At 38.3% G+C, this 19,727-nt stretch overlaps 1 protein-coding gene across 1 annotated transcript in view; it reads left to right on the forward strand.

Moving 5' to 3' along the window:
* Nucleotides 1-1,187: 1,187 nt before the first annotated feature.
* The window catches only part of LOC123865440 (inaD-like protein), a 130,470-nt gene continuing 111,930 nt past the window's right edge, over nucleotides 1,188-19,727 (forward strand). The window contains exons 1-4 of the mRNA XM_045906459.1: nucleotides 1,188-1,425; nucleotides 9,643-9,840; nucleotides 12,916-13,053; nucleotides 15,336-15,500. Of these exons, the coding sequence (XP_045762415.1) occupies nucleotides 9,838-9,840; nucleotides 12,916-13,053; nucleotides 15,336-15,500 (306 nt within the window). The 5' untranslated portion in view covers nucleotides 1,188-1,425; nucleotides 9,643-9,837. The remainder of the gene's footprint in view (nucleotides 1,426-9,642; nucleotides 9,841-12,915; nucleotides 13,054-15,335; nucleotides 15,501-19,727) is intronic.

Below are 19,727 nucleotides of genomic sequence, written 5' to 3' on the forward strand. Positions count from 1 at the left end.
GAACTCTCAGGCATGCAGGTTTCCTCACAATGTTTTCCTTCACGTTATCATCATCATGATCAACCAATCGCCGGCCCACTACTGAGCACGGTTCTCCTCTCAGAATGACAAGATCTTAGACCATAGTGTGCCACGCTGCTGGCCAAGTACGGATTGGTAGGCACCATTAGGTATTTATAGGCAAGTGATATTTCATTCGCTGAAATAACACATACGAGTAGGTAGCTCCGAAAAGTTAAAGATGCCTGCGGTGCGTGCCCGGGATTGAAGGCCGATTCACACCAAGTACGCACAGGTGACACGTGCGTAGAGACGCGCATGAATCCGTAGACATAACTGCACGCATTACGTCTACGCGAACGTTCACGCCACGCAAGCGGTATGCCATGTCTCATACAGTTCCATACATTACAACGCATGGTACGCGCTACGTCTACGCTTACGCAGCCTGTGTGAGCTGTGAACCTCTGACCCCTCGAATAGCAGACCGACGTCAGACGTGTTAAATTACTAGACTGCAAACTAGACCCAGTGATTTGAGCTATAGATGTATGCGTTGATATTAGCTGATGTCAAACAGTTTCACTAAATGTGGAAACTAGAAACCAACTAGCAAACTTGCCTCAAATTCGCATGGATTTATCAGCTCTACTTAATTATGAGAGGTTGGTAAGTTTGAAAAATTTGGGTATGTAAACGATCTAGCTGCTAACTACAGTGGTAGGTACGCTGTCGCCTTACAAATTGAGGACCTGGGGTTTTGGGTAAGAGTAATATTTGTAAATTAGGTCTGATTTGATAGAGAACCAAATTTTTTTAGACGCACTCATGCCTTCTCCAATCTATATAATATGTCCACAATTTTCCGATTTCATTCGGAGTTCTTAAAAACTAAAAACGCATCTAGGTTCTCTTCATAGTTGCATGCTTCATCCTTTCTTAGTTGGGTGAGGTCTACGACTCCAAATTAGAAAGGATTTCCAGAAATTACACCCAAACCTAGCTGTCAGCTAGTTCAGTCTATAAAGTTCGATCATTAACTTCGATTTGTGTGAATCCAGTCGTGAAACTTATAAAAACCCTGACTGAGCACAAGTTCGAACGCCCCGCGTTTTCACAGACCATTTTCTCATCGATTTCCCAAAGCGCATGTCACATTTCCCGCCATTTGGTCAGTTCCGCGCGGCCGTTCTGTTGCATGCACGTCGCGAAACCGCAACTCGATTACCCAAAATAAAATAGAAATAAAATCAATTCTGAATTACGGGACTGTATATAAATTAAAAATTGGATAAATTTGTCTTAGAACAATTGATTGATACGTAATATAAATAATTTTTCTCACAGAGCAAAGTTGTATAACGATTTTCGGTGTCTTGATTTTTTCGGCTACGTTTTTCGGTTAATAAAGATCGATATACACATGTAAGTATAGCCAGTTAATTTTAATACATTTTGCATAATTTATCTGCTTTAAAATATAGATCTCAGGAAGTAAATAGCTAATACTAACTTATACGTCATAATATATTATTTTATTATGAAAACATCTTGTGTGCTTGCTTGTGTGTTACATACTTAATAGTAAAAAAAAATTGTACATAAGTAAATACATAGTGCTTAGATATTCCGTTAAAATTATCAGAAATTATACAAAGAAAATAGATTTAAAAAAAATTGCAAGGGGCAAACAACAGACGAATCACAGAGGCTGGAAAATTCACACGAATCTGATCTCAATGACTATTTTAGGAAGCATTTGCGTCACATTATGCTCTATTTTCATTACTTCTTTCAACGAGGTTGGTATCTAAGCCTACTATGAATGGAAGAGATTTGAGTGCAGATCTATCTAAAGAGAAATAAAAAGAAACCATTAAAATGATCATAAAACTCTGTGTTCACGGTAGGTAACTATTATGAAACTAGGGATATTATATCTCTTTTATTGTTTGTGGGTGTAGTAAATAGCTACGTACGCTTGTATCCGTATTTATTCAACTACTCCGAGAGCTGGTGCGAAATTTCAAGGAAGCGCTTGAATATAAGGAAAATTTGTACCTATCTAATACTACACAGGAATGGTAAATGAATGGTAAAATAGAAAGGGTTTGAAAAACATATATCTACCTTAGGTGTCATCATGATCATCACCGGCCAGCTACTAAGCGCAGGTCTCCTCTCAAAATGAGAAGAGTTTAGGCTATTCACACACATTTGAGAACATTATAGAGAACTCTCAAGCGTATAGGTTTCGTCACGATGTTTTCCTTCACCATTAAATCAAGTGATATTTAATTGTTTAAAATGCTTAGAACTGCGAAAAGTTAGAGATAGGAATCGAACCCCCGATCTCCCGAATATAAAGCCGATCTGTTAACCACTACGCTATCACCGCGAGTTAGATACTTTCGGCTTGCTTTATATTAATTATTAAGCGCCTCGTCAAAATTTTCCACGGTCTCTTGGGCCATATTTATCCGGGTGTAATTAAGGAAAAGCTCGTTGTTTATCAACGCAGATGGAAGGAAAATAATAAGTACTAATATTATTTATACATACCTATTTACTGAAGTTGCGTAACATTTCATTAAGATTTTATTTATTTACTTACTCAGATACAGAAAATTTCATAGTAGGTATAGTACGTACGCGGCAGGTTGAAATTAGTGTTGTTATGGATATCCATATCCGTAACCGAAACTATCGGATATCCGAAATAAAAAAATATCCGTAACCGTAACTGAATCCGTAATAAAAGTTTTGTATAGTTTCGGATAGGGCGGAGTCTAACTAAATACTACACTCGTACGAATTAACTGTGCACTCCGCTGGAATGCGACACCTTCATCAATTCACATTTTACAGTTCCTTAAAAAATTAATATCCGTAACCGAAACTATCGGATAATCCGAAATAATTTAATATCCATAACCGTAACCGAAACCGATATTATTTTTTACCAATATCCATATCCATATCCGGATCCGAAATTATATATCCATAACATCCCTAGTTGAAATGACAATCGGGGAGACTACGCCCCGCACACCCGCATTCCGCACAGCGAGCGCGGGTGACGTGCGGGTGTGCGGGGCTTCCCCCCGCTTCATACCCCGATTGCCATCACAACTTGTCACGGACTAAGTATAAGTAGTCTAGTAAACGAGTGATTTATTGTTTATTAGTTTAGGTAGATAGAGTGCATGATAGCAAGAAGGAAAAGAAGAAGAAGGAATGACTTCAGGGATGGGTTTGGGATTGAATGAATATAAATAGCTGGTGTTTGATTATTGGTTTAGCTTAAGAGAAGTTTCCGTAGCACGCTCCCCTACAGCGCTCTTCAGACTTGCCGTGACTCCTGACTAACTGAGCGACTAACTGAGCGACTAACTGATCTGTCAACGTAGGTACAGCCGTTTTACCTTTTGAGATACGGAACCCTAAAAAAGGAGAGCAATAAATTCTATGTAGGTATACCTACCTAGTACCTATATCCACCTACTCCCGATTCTTTAGCTTTACTCTTGGACGGTCGCAATTTATTGTGCAATTTCGCGAGCTTCTTCTGAAAAGGTGCAAACTTTTATTTAAAAGTCTGTTAGTGAAAAACCCGTAAAAGAGCTTATTTATGGATCTTGATAAAAAAAATTGGCTGTCTGTAAAGTCGGTTTACTGACGATAGTTGAACCAACAAAGGCCGATTGTGCTTCTTTGTCGCTCGTTCCGAGCTCTCGCTTGCACTTCAAGCCTTACATGGAACGCCTCAGAGCGAGGTAACGCCGCATGAGTCATGTTTTTTCGTGCGTGCAGCCGGCTCTATCAAATTATAAGACGTTGTCACGTCAAAAGATGCATAAGAGATGAATCACATTAGACCTTCTCGCAAAAAACTTTGTGATTTTTATTTCATGCTGTTGCAGAGCCGCCTGATGAGTCATTTTGTAAGAGGGTAAGGTATAGGTAGAGAGGAGTTATAGATAGAGTTATAATTTTCACAAAATGAGTATTTCTATTGCCGCTAAAATAAAAAATAATAAAAATTTCAAAATGGCAAAATTTCAAGATATAAGAAAAAAAAAGTGCCACCACAAACGATCCTCCGCGTTCCTCATCCACCCACTTTTCGCTATCTTCTTAAGGTCGTCAATCCAGCAGTGTGGGACGACTTCGGTGATGACCGCTGGGACAGACGTGTTGTGGAGTGGAGTTCTGCGGCGGAATTCTTACTTAGAAAGATTGAAGACAAAATTGATTATTAATATTTATTATTGTATTTTATTCTATATTTATAAAAAAAATATTGTGACATTTTATTATAAAAATAATTTGAATTATTGGATTGACGTATAATGTATATTATCAAGAATAAATTACTATGACTATGACTATGACTATGACGTGGCCTGCCTAGTGCCTACTGCCACTTTAGCTGGCTAATTAGTTGAGCTCAGAGAGATTCCGAACATAGCCCGCTCCATAGCATGCTGAGCGACTTTCAACTTGTGAACAAAAATATTCATCATAATATCAATATTCTTGTGGACAAAAATATTCGTAGTCCAAAAATATTCATGCGAAATAACAAGGAAATAACGCACAATCTACAGCTACTTACATAAGTACAAGTACTTAACTAGAATAGAATACCATCAAAGTGAATCCTCGAGCAAACACAATAAACATGCCTTCGTCAATCTTCAAAACAATCTTTTCGAAAATCTCTTCGGCATTTATCTTTCAACAGAATATTAAAGCGTTTTATAACGGATAACATTAGCATGGCTTGACAGGCAATCGAGTGACGTCATCCATCGTAATGGCTCCTGATGCGTAATAGCTTTCAGAGGGCTCTGGTGATCAATTTGCAGCTCACTTTGTAAGCTATTATCTCTGAGCTAGCTAATGCCCGCGACTTCGTTCGCCGATTTCAAACCCCTATTTTACCCCCTTAGGGGTTGATTTTTCAAAAATCCATGCTTAGTGAATATCTGTGTATTTATAGCTATGCGCATGCCAAATTTTAGCCCAATCCGTTCAGTTTTTTGAGCTGTTTGTTGATAGATCAGACAGTCAGTCAGCTTTTCTAAATATATAAAAGAAAAAGCTGATCCTTACTATAATTAATATTATAAATGCGAAAGTGTATCTGTCTAACTGTCTGTCTGCTATGTTTTCACTGCCCAACCACTAAACCGATTGTAATGAAAGGTACAGACTTTGAATACATCCCGGGTAAGGACATAGGCTACTTTTTATCCCGGAAAATTAAAGAGTTCCTACGGGATTTAAAAAAAACCGAAATCCACGCGTGCGAATTCGCGGGCATCCTCTAGTAAAGAATAAAAAAACCAAGAGAGCGAATTTCTAATTGCCTGCCATGCGAATTAAAAAAAATTAAAAGAAAGTACCTATATATATATAACGTTACCTAAGATATGACTTGAACGATGGTACGGAACCCTTAATGAGCAAGTCCGGCTCTCACTTAACTGGTTTTTTCATTACTGAGTGTATTCCTTCTTTCCATTTATTAAAATAAATAATCATCTACTAACTAACCTAGAATATCTTTTACGTTATTAATTTTGTTTTAATCATAATTATGTATATTTTTATAGTCATTACCTTAATTAGTTTTCGAAGCTTCAGTTAATTTATGAACCCTGAAAGATTGTAAAGTGTAATAATTTTACTTAGATTTATTGGCAATTTAGACCTCTACCGACTTACGCCAGCAGACTTGGCAGGAAATCCCTCTGGCTTCACGCCTTCAGAAATTTGAAATAACTTTTTAGAAGGACCATTTCTTGTAAATATTTACTCGAAGGTTATTGTTATATTAGTTCATCATTTTGTTCATCATCATTACAAAATCATCAACCCGTCGCCGATCCACTACTGAGCACGGGTCTCCTCTTAGACTTTATCTTTGTTTGTTTAAAAAAAATCTCGTAGGAATTCTTTGATTTTCCGGAATAAAAGTAGCCCTCGACTCCTCAGATCTTTAGCTAGGTATAGGTATCCATGCAAAAAAACACGTTGCTCTGTTGCGAAGTGATAGTACCGATAATGCGGAAGGATTTTCAGAATACAACCCAAGCTAAACCAAGGTGGCTTAGCTAGTCCATGTAGAAAACTACTGGATGCATCAATATTCCGAATCCGTGTGATCAAATTTTAATACCCCGGGTGGTATTCTGACCACGCGCGTTGGAAATCGAGTTTGAATTGACACAGTAACGAGTGTTATCGGATAAGCTCTCACTGAGACAGATCGATAAAGGCTGAGATGTTTACTTACAATAATTGGGATGCTGCCCAAACTATACCCGAATTATTTCGTAGTAAGTAGGCATAATTATTGAAAAGGGTCTTCCGAAATTCGTAATCCACGTCCATTGTTAAGTTTTAAGTTTATTAACCATTTTAAGTTATACATTTAAGATATTAATAAAAATCTGCCAAGTTCCAGTCGGAATCGAACACGAAGGGTTCCGTACCATCGTACAAGAAATAACACTTTTTTTTTTAATTTTCATGGCGGCCATTTCGAAAGTTTTATCATTTTTTGTAATAGCGGCAATAGAAATAAACATGGTGGAAAAAATCCCGCTCACTACCTATTGCAGTTCACGAGATGCAACCCGCTTACAGACGGATGGACGGACGGACGGACGGATGGTCGCTGTGATCAAATTTGAATACCCCGGGTGGTATTCCGACCACCCATTTTAAATAAACTTGTCTAACTTTCAAATGATGAAATAAGTCAAGACCCTAGTCCCTACCTACCACAAAGCAGATGAGAAAAGTCGGCAAAAAACTTAGCAATTGCCATATAAGTACAACAAATTGCTTGAGTGAATTACACCATTTCAAGTACTTGGTATTATAATAAGTACGCGAGTTGCTTTTCCTAATTCGAGGAAAAAAAACAGGTTCGTTTAACATTGTGACAATATGCATTTTTTGCCGACTTCCCGTGATAAAAATAACCAAGAAGTACTTATGTGCATTATGGAGACACAGTAAGGTCTAAAGATAAAATTTGGGTTTAGAAAGCTCTCAATTATGCGATGTTACAGCTAGTTATTTTGCTTGTCTAATAACTTTTCAAAAGAGCTTTCATAGGATTTTTCCTATAAGGTTTTTCCTACTTGGTATTAGGTTACCATGATTCTATAACAGTCATTTGCTAGGACTTAATTGCAATCCTGACGCGCCTCGGGCGAACAGTGCTATGACTAAACGAGTTTTGCCATGAGGGTAGTTAGCTAAAGATGAACAGTTTTCAACATGGAAGGACTGAAATCGGAATGTTCGTAGTTTCAAACCATTTCAAACTAAAAAAAAACGTATTTTTGTCGTACCTATTTCTCCCACAAGCTTTAAAATAAAGTCGCGGGCATTAAAACATACCTATTATATTATTTTTTTTTAAAAGGAAGCTTTATTCCAGGTTCTTGGGTAATAGATACCCTTACCTTTAATATACTTATCTGTTACAATGCCAATGGATTTAACTTGCTATTCGAGAAAGATTTTTATCTAGCACTATAAAAAAAAATACCGTCGAAATGAGAACCTCCTCCTTTTTTGAAATCGGTAAAAAAACAATGAAACTCTCTTTCCATCAGAAAACCCTAGAAAATTACTTTGACAAGGGTTTCCCTGCTTGTTAATTCATTGAAGTTATGGAACTCTGTCAGTTTTCCCACAAGCCGTGTTATTAGAGTCCCGTAATGTTTTTCCACTTGTCGATTCTCGTTACATGGTAATCGGTTTTGCATCGGACAGTAGATGTTTTATATTGCAAACGTTTCTAGCAAAATATTTCGAACAATGTTTTAAAATTGTTGTAGAACTCTCAGCGTAACATAGTTTCATAATTTATTTCAATAAATTTATAACTTCCATAGTTTGTGCCTGTGGGTAAGAAAAGCTACAGTTTAGTTTGAGATCTTAGGTACTTCTTATAATGGGTAGACCTATATTATGACCTCAAGTGTAATTTTGGAGTTGGTATCGGTGAGAAAGTGGAAATTCCAAAAATCCTGAAATAAGTATCTTACTTTCATTTTGGACCGAAAGCCCAAATACGATTTTCATGGATAAGCCTTGTAAAATGACGGACTTTCATACAAGTTTTCATCCCCAACTTTTTCTCTTAGGGGTAGAATTTCCAAAAATTCTTTCGTCTATCTACGCGTATATCATAAACGGGATCTATTGTAAGTTAGTTAGTCAGCAGGGCGATTCAAAACACTCGATTCGGTAAGTTTGTAAAATTTCAGTAAGTTCGAGATGTATTTTTACAGAAATCTACAGAAATCTATTTTTACAGAAAAGTTAGAAAATACATCTTATCGTATATTATAGTGTTCTGAATCGACCTGCAGCACGGACAAGTCTTTTTATTTTTATAAGAAGAAGATAGTCCTTCATAAAATTCATTTAAAGTAGGTATCGTCGCTACCTCTACCTGTTTTCTTCGCCCAGTCTTTGGCCTAGTTTCCTAATGCTCCTATACAGTAACGTGTTATTCTGACCTGTTTGTTTATCCATCTTCTCCGTAGAGTCACAGTTTAAATACGTTCAGTAAGACGACGCCTTTGATTTTGTAGATGAGCTGGTTCTACGTTCGTAGCACCTGTATATTCGAACGACTGATTCATTACTAAGGAAAAATAATTGGAAAAATCTCTGTGACGTCGCAGAACTGGGCTATCAAGATGTCTCCTTCGACTATAACAACCTCCATGCTCTACAATGTAGGGCCTACAATCTACATAGGCATTCTCAACAAAAAATATTGCAGGCTGTAAGTCTGCAACTACTCAAGTATAATTTTCACAACCTACTTTAAACATGGTTTTTGTGTAAATAACCATTCTATGTACGAATTTAGCCCAGTATTTGGCCGACTGTATGAACTACGAAGTATGAGGCTGCGGCAGTATGTAGCACAATAAACGGGATTGTTTTCTTTCGTCCCTAAATATAAGCCGACGAATGAGAGCGTTCGAGTTAAATACACGTTTAAATGCTGCTTCCTAAAATATGAATTAAACTGAAACAGTTAAATGTGAAACTCTTTTATTTTTTAGTTTATAATGCTTGGAGTCATGTCCGTGATTCTGACTGAATAAAACCTAGTGACAAAAATAGGAACCATACTAAAAATAAAGACCCGCATTTTACTACCTATTTTACGGTGCGTTTCCACTGACACAGAGTTGGCTAGAGTGGAGCGGAGCGGACCATAAAATTGGCCAATCACAGTGCTCGAAATCTCTTTCTTCAAAATAAAATATATTATTATGAATTATGACCTCATGGCCTCGAGCCGGACAGAACAGAGTCGAGCAGGCTGTGGTACCAAGCGGAAGACACGAAGCGGAGAGTAGCGGAATGGTGCGGTGCGGCGGGTAGGCTAGGCAAATTTGACTGATCGGCAATGCAGCTCTAGTCTGCTTAGCTCAGCTCAACTCCACTCAGCCCCGCTCCACTTCAATCGAAACGCACTTTTATCCCTACAGCTAATCCGACAGACGCACGATTCAATGATTCAATCACATTTTTTTTTTCAAAATGATTTAACTGTACGAATTTTCTGAAATAACTTTTCCCTTGTTACAGATCCACGTCACCAAAATGTGCAGTGCTAAAAACAGTGAACTACAACAATAAGCATGTGTTAGTGCGCGGGATGTGGTGTGTCAGTGTGTGTGTTTGTTCTCATGTGTGTGGAGAAGTGGCGCGGTGAAGATGGAGAAGGTTAGCTGATCGAGGAGGCGGCCGCGCAAACTACGCAAGCGGCTTATTGGGCGCATCATGGTAAATACCTACTACTTAAGGTGCCCACGCACTTGAACTGAACTGCAGCTGAACTGCGCGTCGCGGCAGCGCCCCGCACGATATTCTCTACAGCCGCGACGCACAGCAGTGACGCGCTACGCGGTACGCGCGTCGCGGCTGCAGTTCAGTTCGAGTGCGTGGGCACCTTTATCTAACTTCTGTAGGTACGTGTCAGAGTATGTTTCTTCTCTGGTGTGTGGAGAATAGAATATAGAAGGAACTACGCAACTACAAAACCTCCATTTTATAAAAGAAGCGTAGACTCTAGCGTAGCTGTCAAGAAACGTGGCAGCGTGTCCTCAGTTTAGGAGTGAATGAGTCGCAGCCAGGGAAATCTTATGTCAAACACAAAAGATAATAAATAGAGATAAACCTAAGAAACACCTTTTAATCACACTCTTTCAACTGAAGTTATTTATCTGATTTCATAAAAAAAACGTTTTGCTCGAGCACGTATGCAATTAGTGTTCTACATAATTCATTTTTATTTCTCGCCGGCTCATTAGCGGAGCTGTATGTAGCTAAGGGTGTACACAGACGGATCGCTGATCAATTGTACCTGTAGGTAATGTACCTGTAGGTAATGTACCTGTAATAATTCTGGCCACCAGTTTTAGTTTAGATATCGATCGATTTACATAATCTTCGGTTGTGTGATATGCTTTTACCAGTAGCATACATTTTAATAGGCAGGAAAGGCATTCCGAACCAGTGGTAGATGCATTTGACGATTCAAAAGTACTTGTAAAAGTCTAATCGAATAAAAATAATATTTTGAATTTGAATTTTAATAGATTTATTCTATATTTGTAGTGATGTGTGATAACGTATGGAGCTGAAACTTGGTAGCTGGCGTTCTCTACAAAAGTCGCTCAGTGGACTATAGAGTGGGCTATGTTGGGTGTTTCTCTGAGAGAGAGGCTCCACGATGAGGATGTCCGTCAAAGAATCGAAGTAACCGACATAGCCCAGAGAATTAACAGGCTGAAGTGTCATTGGATAAGCCATAACCGATGGGCAAACGCGTTTTGGAGTGGAGAAGCTCATTGTGGGACGGCCTCTATCCCGCCTATATCTCAAATGAATGGAAGAGGAAAGTAGAGGATCGTACCAAACACGTTATAAACACTTGGCACAAATTCGAAAAGTGTAAAATCTCGTAACAGTCCTAACTACTTAAAACTGGTGTGATCTAAGGAATAATATTGGACATAAAATTTTAGCACACTGATGTTAGAACTTTGAACACAACATGCTTTTGCAGTTGCCTTGCATCCAAATGCAGCCCTCTGTCTACACCCTAAGGATGAATTAGGACACTGAATTGTAGCTGCAATTGTGAAAAAGGGATTTTAAAATGCATCCGACATTTTGCTGAGAGATTAAACTCATTTGTGACTTAATTGTAATATCTACGTTGGGTACGTAATTTTATTACGATTCTGTACAATCCTATGGCACTGTTTCTGAAACCGAGGAGAGGCATCTTTTATTATTATTCACTAGCTTATATATATGACTTCGCCCGCGTTGACTACACAAATTTTTAACCCCTATTTTACCCTTTTAGGGGTTAAATTAAAAAAAATCCTTTCTTATAGCTACATGCATGAACAATTTCAGCCCGATAGCCAGCCAGCTGTACGTTAATAGATAAGTCAGTCAGTCAGTGAGCTTTTCCCTTTATATGTTTTTAAGAAGATTATAGAACCATCGTGGAAGCGACTGCAGTACTCAGTGGGTATCTTTGCTTGAATTCAAAAGCTAAATAAAATAGGGATGTGTATTAAATAAATAACTATTTGGGAAAATGTAAAGGTGGATTATCCTGGATAATAACGTGATCTTTGTATTCCGCCGCATTTGATCGCATGGAGAAAATTAAACGCAGCATCCTTTTTTCATCTCGGTCAAAAGAATTCCACAGTCTGACAGATCAGATCAAAGCGTGTAATTTTGTTATTTTTCTTTCATTTATACTACTTTATGCTACCCTTTGACCACCTTTGTCAGATTGTGACCTTGTTACATAATATTATTTTCTCTGAATTTAAAAGTGATCGCATACATCGGAATAATCCGTATCATCCTCGAGGCGCGTTAGCTTAAAACTATACTCTATCCACGCATAGAAATTAGTATATCACTCTCTCTGTTACGTCATCTCATACAAATGACAGAGACAAAAATCTCAGTGGCCGTTAACCATTTTGAGTCACCAACCAATCACAAACATGTTTTCCATTAGAAATTCAATCATTGCAAAATGTGGTCAAAAAACGTTCGAAATTCAATTCGAAAAGATAGTTTCGTCTGTGACTGGTTGGTGACTCTGGTGTCAGTGTGAGGAAATTCGATATAAACTCTATGGGCTAATCTCCACAGCCGATACAACGATAGCTTGTATCGAATTTTGTCACACGAATTCTCTCGACCGTAGAGATGGCGCCTTACGTATACAAGTTACGACGATGTGCGATCACCTTTATTCTGGTAGAAAAGAGAGTGTTTTGCACAATAGATGAGAAAAGACGATGTCATTTTGTTTTATGTATTGCCGGCGCGAGTAAATAACGGCGGCTTCGGGTTACTATAATTTGAGTAATGAGTGGTTCTTTGTGTTTGTTTCCCTCCTTTCATTTCGTTTCTTAGCGGTGCGAGCTCGTTTATTCTCATTCCACACATCATGAGTTTTCACATAACCTTCAAACACAGCATTTATGCTAGTGTGACTGTGTCTGGTAGGAGGCTAGTCAGTAATCAACAGTACTATCAGCTATTTTTGCAGGTTTGGTTCTTATTTGTTATATTTGATTTATATATATGATTTGGGTTTTTTTGATTTTTTATGTGGCGTCTTCTGTTTTATGTATGCATTGTAATTGTTGAACCTACGGGGATAACATAGTCATCTTAGACTAAGCCCCCACCAATAAATAAAGAAAAAAAAAAACAAATGAGACTCAAACTAACTTTGTACTATGGAGCGAGTGACTGAGAGACCGCCGTTAATGTAATCTTTGATCTTTATACTAAGGTTACATGAAATTGCAGCAGGTGTTCGGCGAGTGGGCGCAAGTGGAGGTGGTGGAGCTGGTGAACGATGGGTCGGGGCTGGCGTTCGGCATCGTCGGCGGACGCTCCTCGGGCGTCGTCGTCAAGAGCGTGCTGCCGGGAGGCGTCGCTGACAGGGTATGTGGTCCTGCTACTTGGAATTGTAAGTTCCTCGTTTCTAATCCTAAATGTTAGGATATGGAGCGCCTTTCTGGCATCAGTTTTCTCTTCCACTTTTAATATGGGTACCTTCATAGGTGAATAGACGACTTCTGGACAAGCGCGCTCCATCTTAGGCTGCATCATCACTTGCTAGAAGGTTTGATTGCAGCCAAGCGCTAGTCTATTAATTAAAAAAAGAAAGAAAAGGGCAATGAATTTCGGCCGCTGCGGCCAATCTCCATTAGAGAAGATTAGTCAACTACGCGGGAGATATTATACCTAGTGAACAATTGTGTGCCTAAACCAGGTACACTGTCATCACTCTCTATTCCCTTACTTTCTAGCCCGATAGGACGGAAATCCGACACCACCGGAGAATAATCAGGCGCAGGACTGGTGACTTTAATATGTGCTCTCCGAGGCACGTGCGTGACACACCGCTCACTTCCTCACTCCAGGCCAATACTGAAAATTACTTAACAGAAAAACCTATTTTTGGCTCGGAAATTGAACCCAAGAACTCATCATTCCCAATTGAACATGCTAACAACTAGACCAACGAGGCAACTTGATTAAGGGTGAGATCTATAGAGCGCGCTCTGCCTTTGCTTATACTTAAGACAGAGTTAAAACGAGACAGAGCTATATCTCTCACATAAATCTGTCTCGTTTTAACTCAATCTTAAGTTAGAGCAAAGTCAAAGTGCGTTTTATAGATTTCAGCCTAAGCCCACATAGGACAACAGGATAATTAACGAGAGAAAGAAATCTGAAGAACACTGACTACTTGGGAAAGCAATCGGTTTATGTAGGATTTTCTCTACTAATTCCTGCTTGGATATGGCATGTCCTTCCAACTGCAGTTTTTCCCTCCATTGTTAATATAGTGCTTGAAATCAAGATTGAATAGACATATTCTAGGCATTCGCGCGCTTGCAGATTTGATTGTAGTCAAGCGTTTTACAAAAAAAAAAAAAAAAATCACCACCCTCGGAGGCTGCTATGTAGGGCAATCCCCTTTTATATGAAAAATTAATTTCTGAAGAAAAGGAGACTTACAACAGCTTATATTTTGCACAACGTGGTAATATTAATAAGGTGGCTAGTAGTTATATTGATGTAAAAGAGCACTTTGCGTCCTAAATAGGCTGATGTGTTGTAGAATCTCTAGGTATTGTAGTTTAAAGTTGAAATTGCGCATCCCATTCCAATTTTCGATACGTCCAGAGTGTTCTACACATCAAATAGGGATTTAGTCATGAAAAAGTTAAATACACAAATATTGGAATATTTTCCGTTGAAAATATATTTTCCTTGAATGTACTGAATACAGAAACGATACCCTTGTCTCGTTACTCCATTATAATTGGTATAGATGTATATTGAAGCCGTCCCAGCGCAGAGAGCTTTAATTGAATAAAGTGCATTCCCCGTTTTGATGACGGAAACCAACCTCCATCTGATTAATGAGAGGCTGAGAATCATATCTGCAATATGCGGAGAGTTCTATTAATTAAATTTCATCTAAATACTAGTTGATGCCCGCGTATGTGTCCGTGTGGATTGAGGTTTTGAAAAATTCAGTGGGAACTCATTGAATTTCCGAGTTAATATAGGTAGCTTATGTAATCCGTCTTAAGCTCTTTACATATATTCGTGCAAAAAATTACGTCGATCAGTTGCTCCATTGCGACGTGATTGAAGGACAAACCAATAAACCAACAAACAAACCCTTTTGCATTTGTAATAAGTATGTGAGTGATCTTTGGATATTTCCCGTTGAAAATATATTTTTCCTTGAATGGACTGTGAATGGACTAAATACAGAAGCGATCCCCCTTGTCTCGTTACTCCCTTATAGGCATGGATGTCTATTGAAGTCGTCCCAGCGCAGTGAGTTTTAATTGAATAAAGTGCATTCCCCCTTCTGATGACGGAAACCAACCTCCATCTGATTAATGAGAGGCTGAGAATCATATCTGCAATATGCGGAGAGCTCCATTAATTGATCAAATTACTTTGAAATACTAGCTGATGTCCGCGGCATTCTCCGCATTGATTTAGGATATAAAAGTTTTATTTATTATTTATTTATTTAACTATAGACTTAATGAAATTGAGCATTACCAATCTTTTAGACCAAAGCACTAGATAAAAACTGAGACTGGTATTTGCAATTTGCAGCCCCAATAGCCCGTAGTCTATGCTAGGGCTGACAAAAATCATTGGCCTAAGTTCGACTGTAACTCCCTGTACAGGATGGTCGCCTGCGTAGCGGCGACATGCTGCTCCGCATCGGCGCAGTGTGCGTGGTGGGCATGTGCGCCAGACAAGCCGCCGCCGTGCTGCGGCAGTGCGGAGCGTGCGTCCGCCTCCTGGTCGCGCGACCAGCACACAGCAACGTCTTGCAGCCGTCGCTACAGGTTGGTATATCGTCTCCGCATCGCGCATCGGGGCACTGTGCGTGGAGGGCATGTGCGCCAGACAAGCCGCTGCCGTGCTGCGGCGGTGCTTGCGCCTCTTGGTCGCACGACCAGCACAAAGCAACGTCTTGCAGCCATCATTTGGAAAACCAGCAGTTTACGTATATACCTACTAGGTTTTCATTTTAGGCTTGTAGAGAACAAAAAATAAGGCAGTTTTAATGAAATCCGCCTTTAGAAAAACTTTGTATTCTAGCCGACTATTAGGTAGATAGAATAAAATATTTTCTCAGATTCTTATTCCTTGAAATATGGTTCATTCTCGCAATTTTTAACTGTGACAAATAATTTCCAGTGGTTTGAAGCACAGATAATATATCGAATATTGGCAAGCGGCCATCTTGGTCCGTCGACAGGCAACGTGCAAGTTATTGCGTCAATGTGTCCGGACCAACTTAGTTCGAGTGGAATAATAAAGTTTCCATGATTCTTTTAATGTGATTGATATCTTCAAAAAGTATTTTAATACTTTCACATACTAGATCTTATTTTATTTAAAGACTAGCTGACGCCCTCGACTTCGACCGCGTGGACTACATAAATTTCAAAGCCCCGTATTTTTCCCTCTTAGGAATTGAATTTTCAAAAATCCTTCCTTAGCAGATGTACAGGCCATAATAGCTATCTGCATGCCTTTCAGCTTTTTCTTTTATACATTTAACATAGAGGAAGATATAAATTATTGAACTAAGTATAAACCTACTGTTATCTGTCTCTTAAAGTTTTCGTAGGTCATATGGACCTTGTAGAGACGTCCAGGCGCCACGATCATGTGCCGCCTGAATCCAGTGACTTTTGCGACTCATTAATTGATGTCTTCTGTTCATCTAGCGGGGGTTTTTATCCAACGCTGCGCTTTCCGGCGCGCACGTCCTAACCCCAGCACCCATCTATCAGTTTTTCCAACTATGAATAGAAAATAATAGAATAGAATGGAATTGAATTGAATGAAATGGAATGGATTAAAATTGAACAGAATAGAATAAATTTTTATGCAAATAAACTTTTACAAGTGCTTTTGAATCGTAAAAATACATTACCACTGGTTCGGAATACATTGCACTTTCCTTAAAATTAGGTTCACGTGCGAACGCTCAAGTAAACAGCAAGAAATTAGAGAATAAAACTCTCCCAAGTGCTCACAACTTCAAACTTCATGTTACGCCTACATGTCACGTTTTAATTGGACTCTTCTTTGGGACCACTAATAGCTCGTTCATACAGGCTGCGTAAGCGTAGACGTAGCGCGTACCATTGCGTTCCATACATTAGTATGGAACTGTATGAAACATGGCACACCGCTTGCGTAAAGCGTGGAGTATGCGTAAGCTTACGTTAGGGGTTTACGCGCGTCACTACGCACATGTCACGTGTACGTGCTTGGTGTAAATCGGCCTTAAATGTAAATATGTTATGTAATTAAAAATAAATATGGTGATTAGGACCAAAAGAAAATAATGCATACTTACCTACCATGTTTTATTTTGTAAGGCGTGTATATTATGTAATAAATAAGGCCCGAACTGTGCACTGGAAAATACCACTTTAATTGTTGTATTAGACTTGACTATACGGGATTTTCTTGATAGAATAGAATAGAATAGATTTTTATTCAAATAAACTTTTACAAGTGCTTTTGAATCGTCAAATAATTTATCACTGGTTCGGAATGCCGTTCCTACCGAGAAGAACCAGCAAGAAACTCGGCGGTTGCTCTTTTCAATTGTTCAATTTACAATAATATTCTATACTATACAAGCAATTGCAGACCCGCGCATTGCTGGAGCGAGTCAAATCCATGCTTTTTTATCATTTACATAATCTTCGATTGTGTAATATGCTTTTGCCAGGAGCATACTTTTAATGGATTTTTTAAACTTTTGTAAATCTAGACTGAAGGTGTTGAATATTTGTAAGGTAGGTAGATATGCGGTTATATAGTCTAGTCTTTAAGATTCTGGCTTCCCAGTTGGAGGATCCAGGGTTAGATTCCGGGCAGTTACCTATTTACTAACTTTTGGCAACTTAATTTTAATTTTAAAAAGTTTCTTGCTGGTTCTTCTCGGTAAGAAAGACATTCCAAACCAGTGGTAGATGCATTTGACGATTCAAAAGTAAGTTTAAAAGTTTAATTGAATAAAAAAAAGTTTATTTTTATTTATCTTATTTTAAGCAGTGATAAGGGTTACACTTACAATAAATAGCTAAAAATTGATAAAACTAATCTGAGATCTGTACATACTCACTTTGACCTAAGACACTGTTAAAACGAGACAGCGCTATATCGCCGGTATAAATTTGTCTCGTTTTAACTGACATTACGTTTTGATGATATATTTTAACCCCCCGAACCATTTGTTACTTTAACGGCCACAGCTGCAGAGAGAATGAATGAATAAATACTCTTTTATTATACGCCATAGGGCCAAAAGATACGGAAACACAGTAGCAAATCAAGGAGATTTATATCATAGTTAAAACCCGTTTACAGTTTTAACCCGTTCTTACTAGTAAAAACTAGTTCTGACTGAAAGTCTTTGTTAGAACTAGTTTTAACTAGAATTAATTTATTACCTATAGTTTATAGGATAGGTAGGTATGCGTGTTTACGTGGACCAATTAAATATTCCTATTTGTATTTAGATTATAGATAAAGACAATAAAGCCTTTTTTACTACGCCCTAAAGGTATCAGGAAAAATTGCCACAATAAGCTGTTAACAGGGCTCTCTCCGTCACTTACTCCATACAATCGTAGTCCCAATTTCATTTGAATATTAAGCAACCAAAGTCCATGAAATTTTGCAGACATATACTAGAAACTAATTTAATATCTGTGCCTGTGGTGTTTTAGATTTTTCTAAAAATATGTAGTTTGAAATTACAGGGGCTCAAAGATTTGTATGTGAATTTTTAAGACCGCGTAACTTTGAAACCGAATATTTTAACGGAAATCTGGAAAATCACAAGCATAGATATTAGTTTCCGGAACGTTTCTACAAAATTCCATTGAGTATGATGGGATAGTATTCCAATGAGAGACGAACTACGTTTGTATTGAGCGAGTGACGGAGAGACCCCTCTTAATACATTACAGCGAACAATCCGGCCAATATCCGGATAATGCCAGTGTACCTGTCAGGCCGAGAAGTGGACGCCCGCCAATTACCTCGCGACCAGTCCAATAGATAGAAAGATTCGACAGATAACTGACGTGGAAACTGCAAAAATTGTATATTTTGCCTATTTTCACAGTATTATGTCTTACGGAATCTTGCTATGGGGTAAAGCGGCAGATATTGGAAAAATTTTTGTTTTACAAAAAAGGGCAATACGCGCAATTTATAATTTAAAACCGCGCGATTCCCTACGAGAGAAATTTAAGGAAATAGGTATTCTTACAGTAGCTTCTCAATACATTTACAATAATATAATTTTTGTACGACAAAACATCCTCAGCTACAAAAAAATCGGTGATTTCCATGACAGGCCAACTAGAAATCGTAATAAGCTCGCAACTCCTACGCTCCGCCTCAGAAAAGTGGGAAAGTCATTTGTGGGAATGAGTGTAATATTTTATAATAAAATTCCACAGTCAATATTAGACTTGCCTTTACCAAAGTTTAAAAAATCCATTAAAAGTATGCTCCTGGCAAAAGCATATTACACAATCGAAGATTATGTAAATGATAAAAAAGCATGGATTTGACTCGCTCCAGCAATGCGCGGGTCTGCAATTGCTTGTATAGTATAGAATATTATTGTAAATTGCACAATTGAAAAGAGCAACCGCCGAGTTTCTTGCTGGTTCTTCTCGGTAGGAACGGCATTCCGAACCAGTGGTAAATTATTTGACGATTCAAAAGCACTTGTAAAAGTTTATTTGAATAAAAATCTATTCTATTCTATTCTATTCTAATATACTCATAATAGCTGTGCTTGTTTTACAACGCTTCCCTTCATATTATGTGCGGTAGAATACAGTGCAATTCATTGCACCAGTGGCGGACGGGTGGAAGGCAGCATGATACATGGGGCATTTTAACCTATTCTATATACTGGTAATTATTTTGACGATTCAAAAGCACGTAAAAGTTGAGCTTGAATAAAAATACATTCTATTCTTTCTATTATTCAAAGAGCGGATCAACAAATTGATGTAAAGCCA

Source organism: Maniola jurtina, chromosome 5, assembly GCF_905333055.1.
Source record: "Maniola jurtina chromosome 5, ilManJurt1.1, whole genome shotgun sequence".
Taxonomy (NCBI): Eukaryota; Metazoa; Arthropoda; class Insecta; order Lepidoptera; family Nymphalidae; genus Maniola; species Maniola jurtina.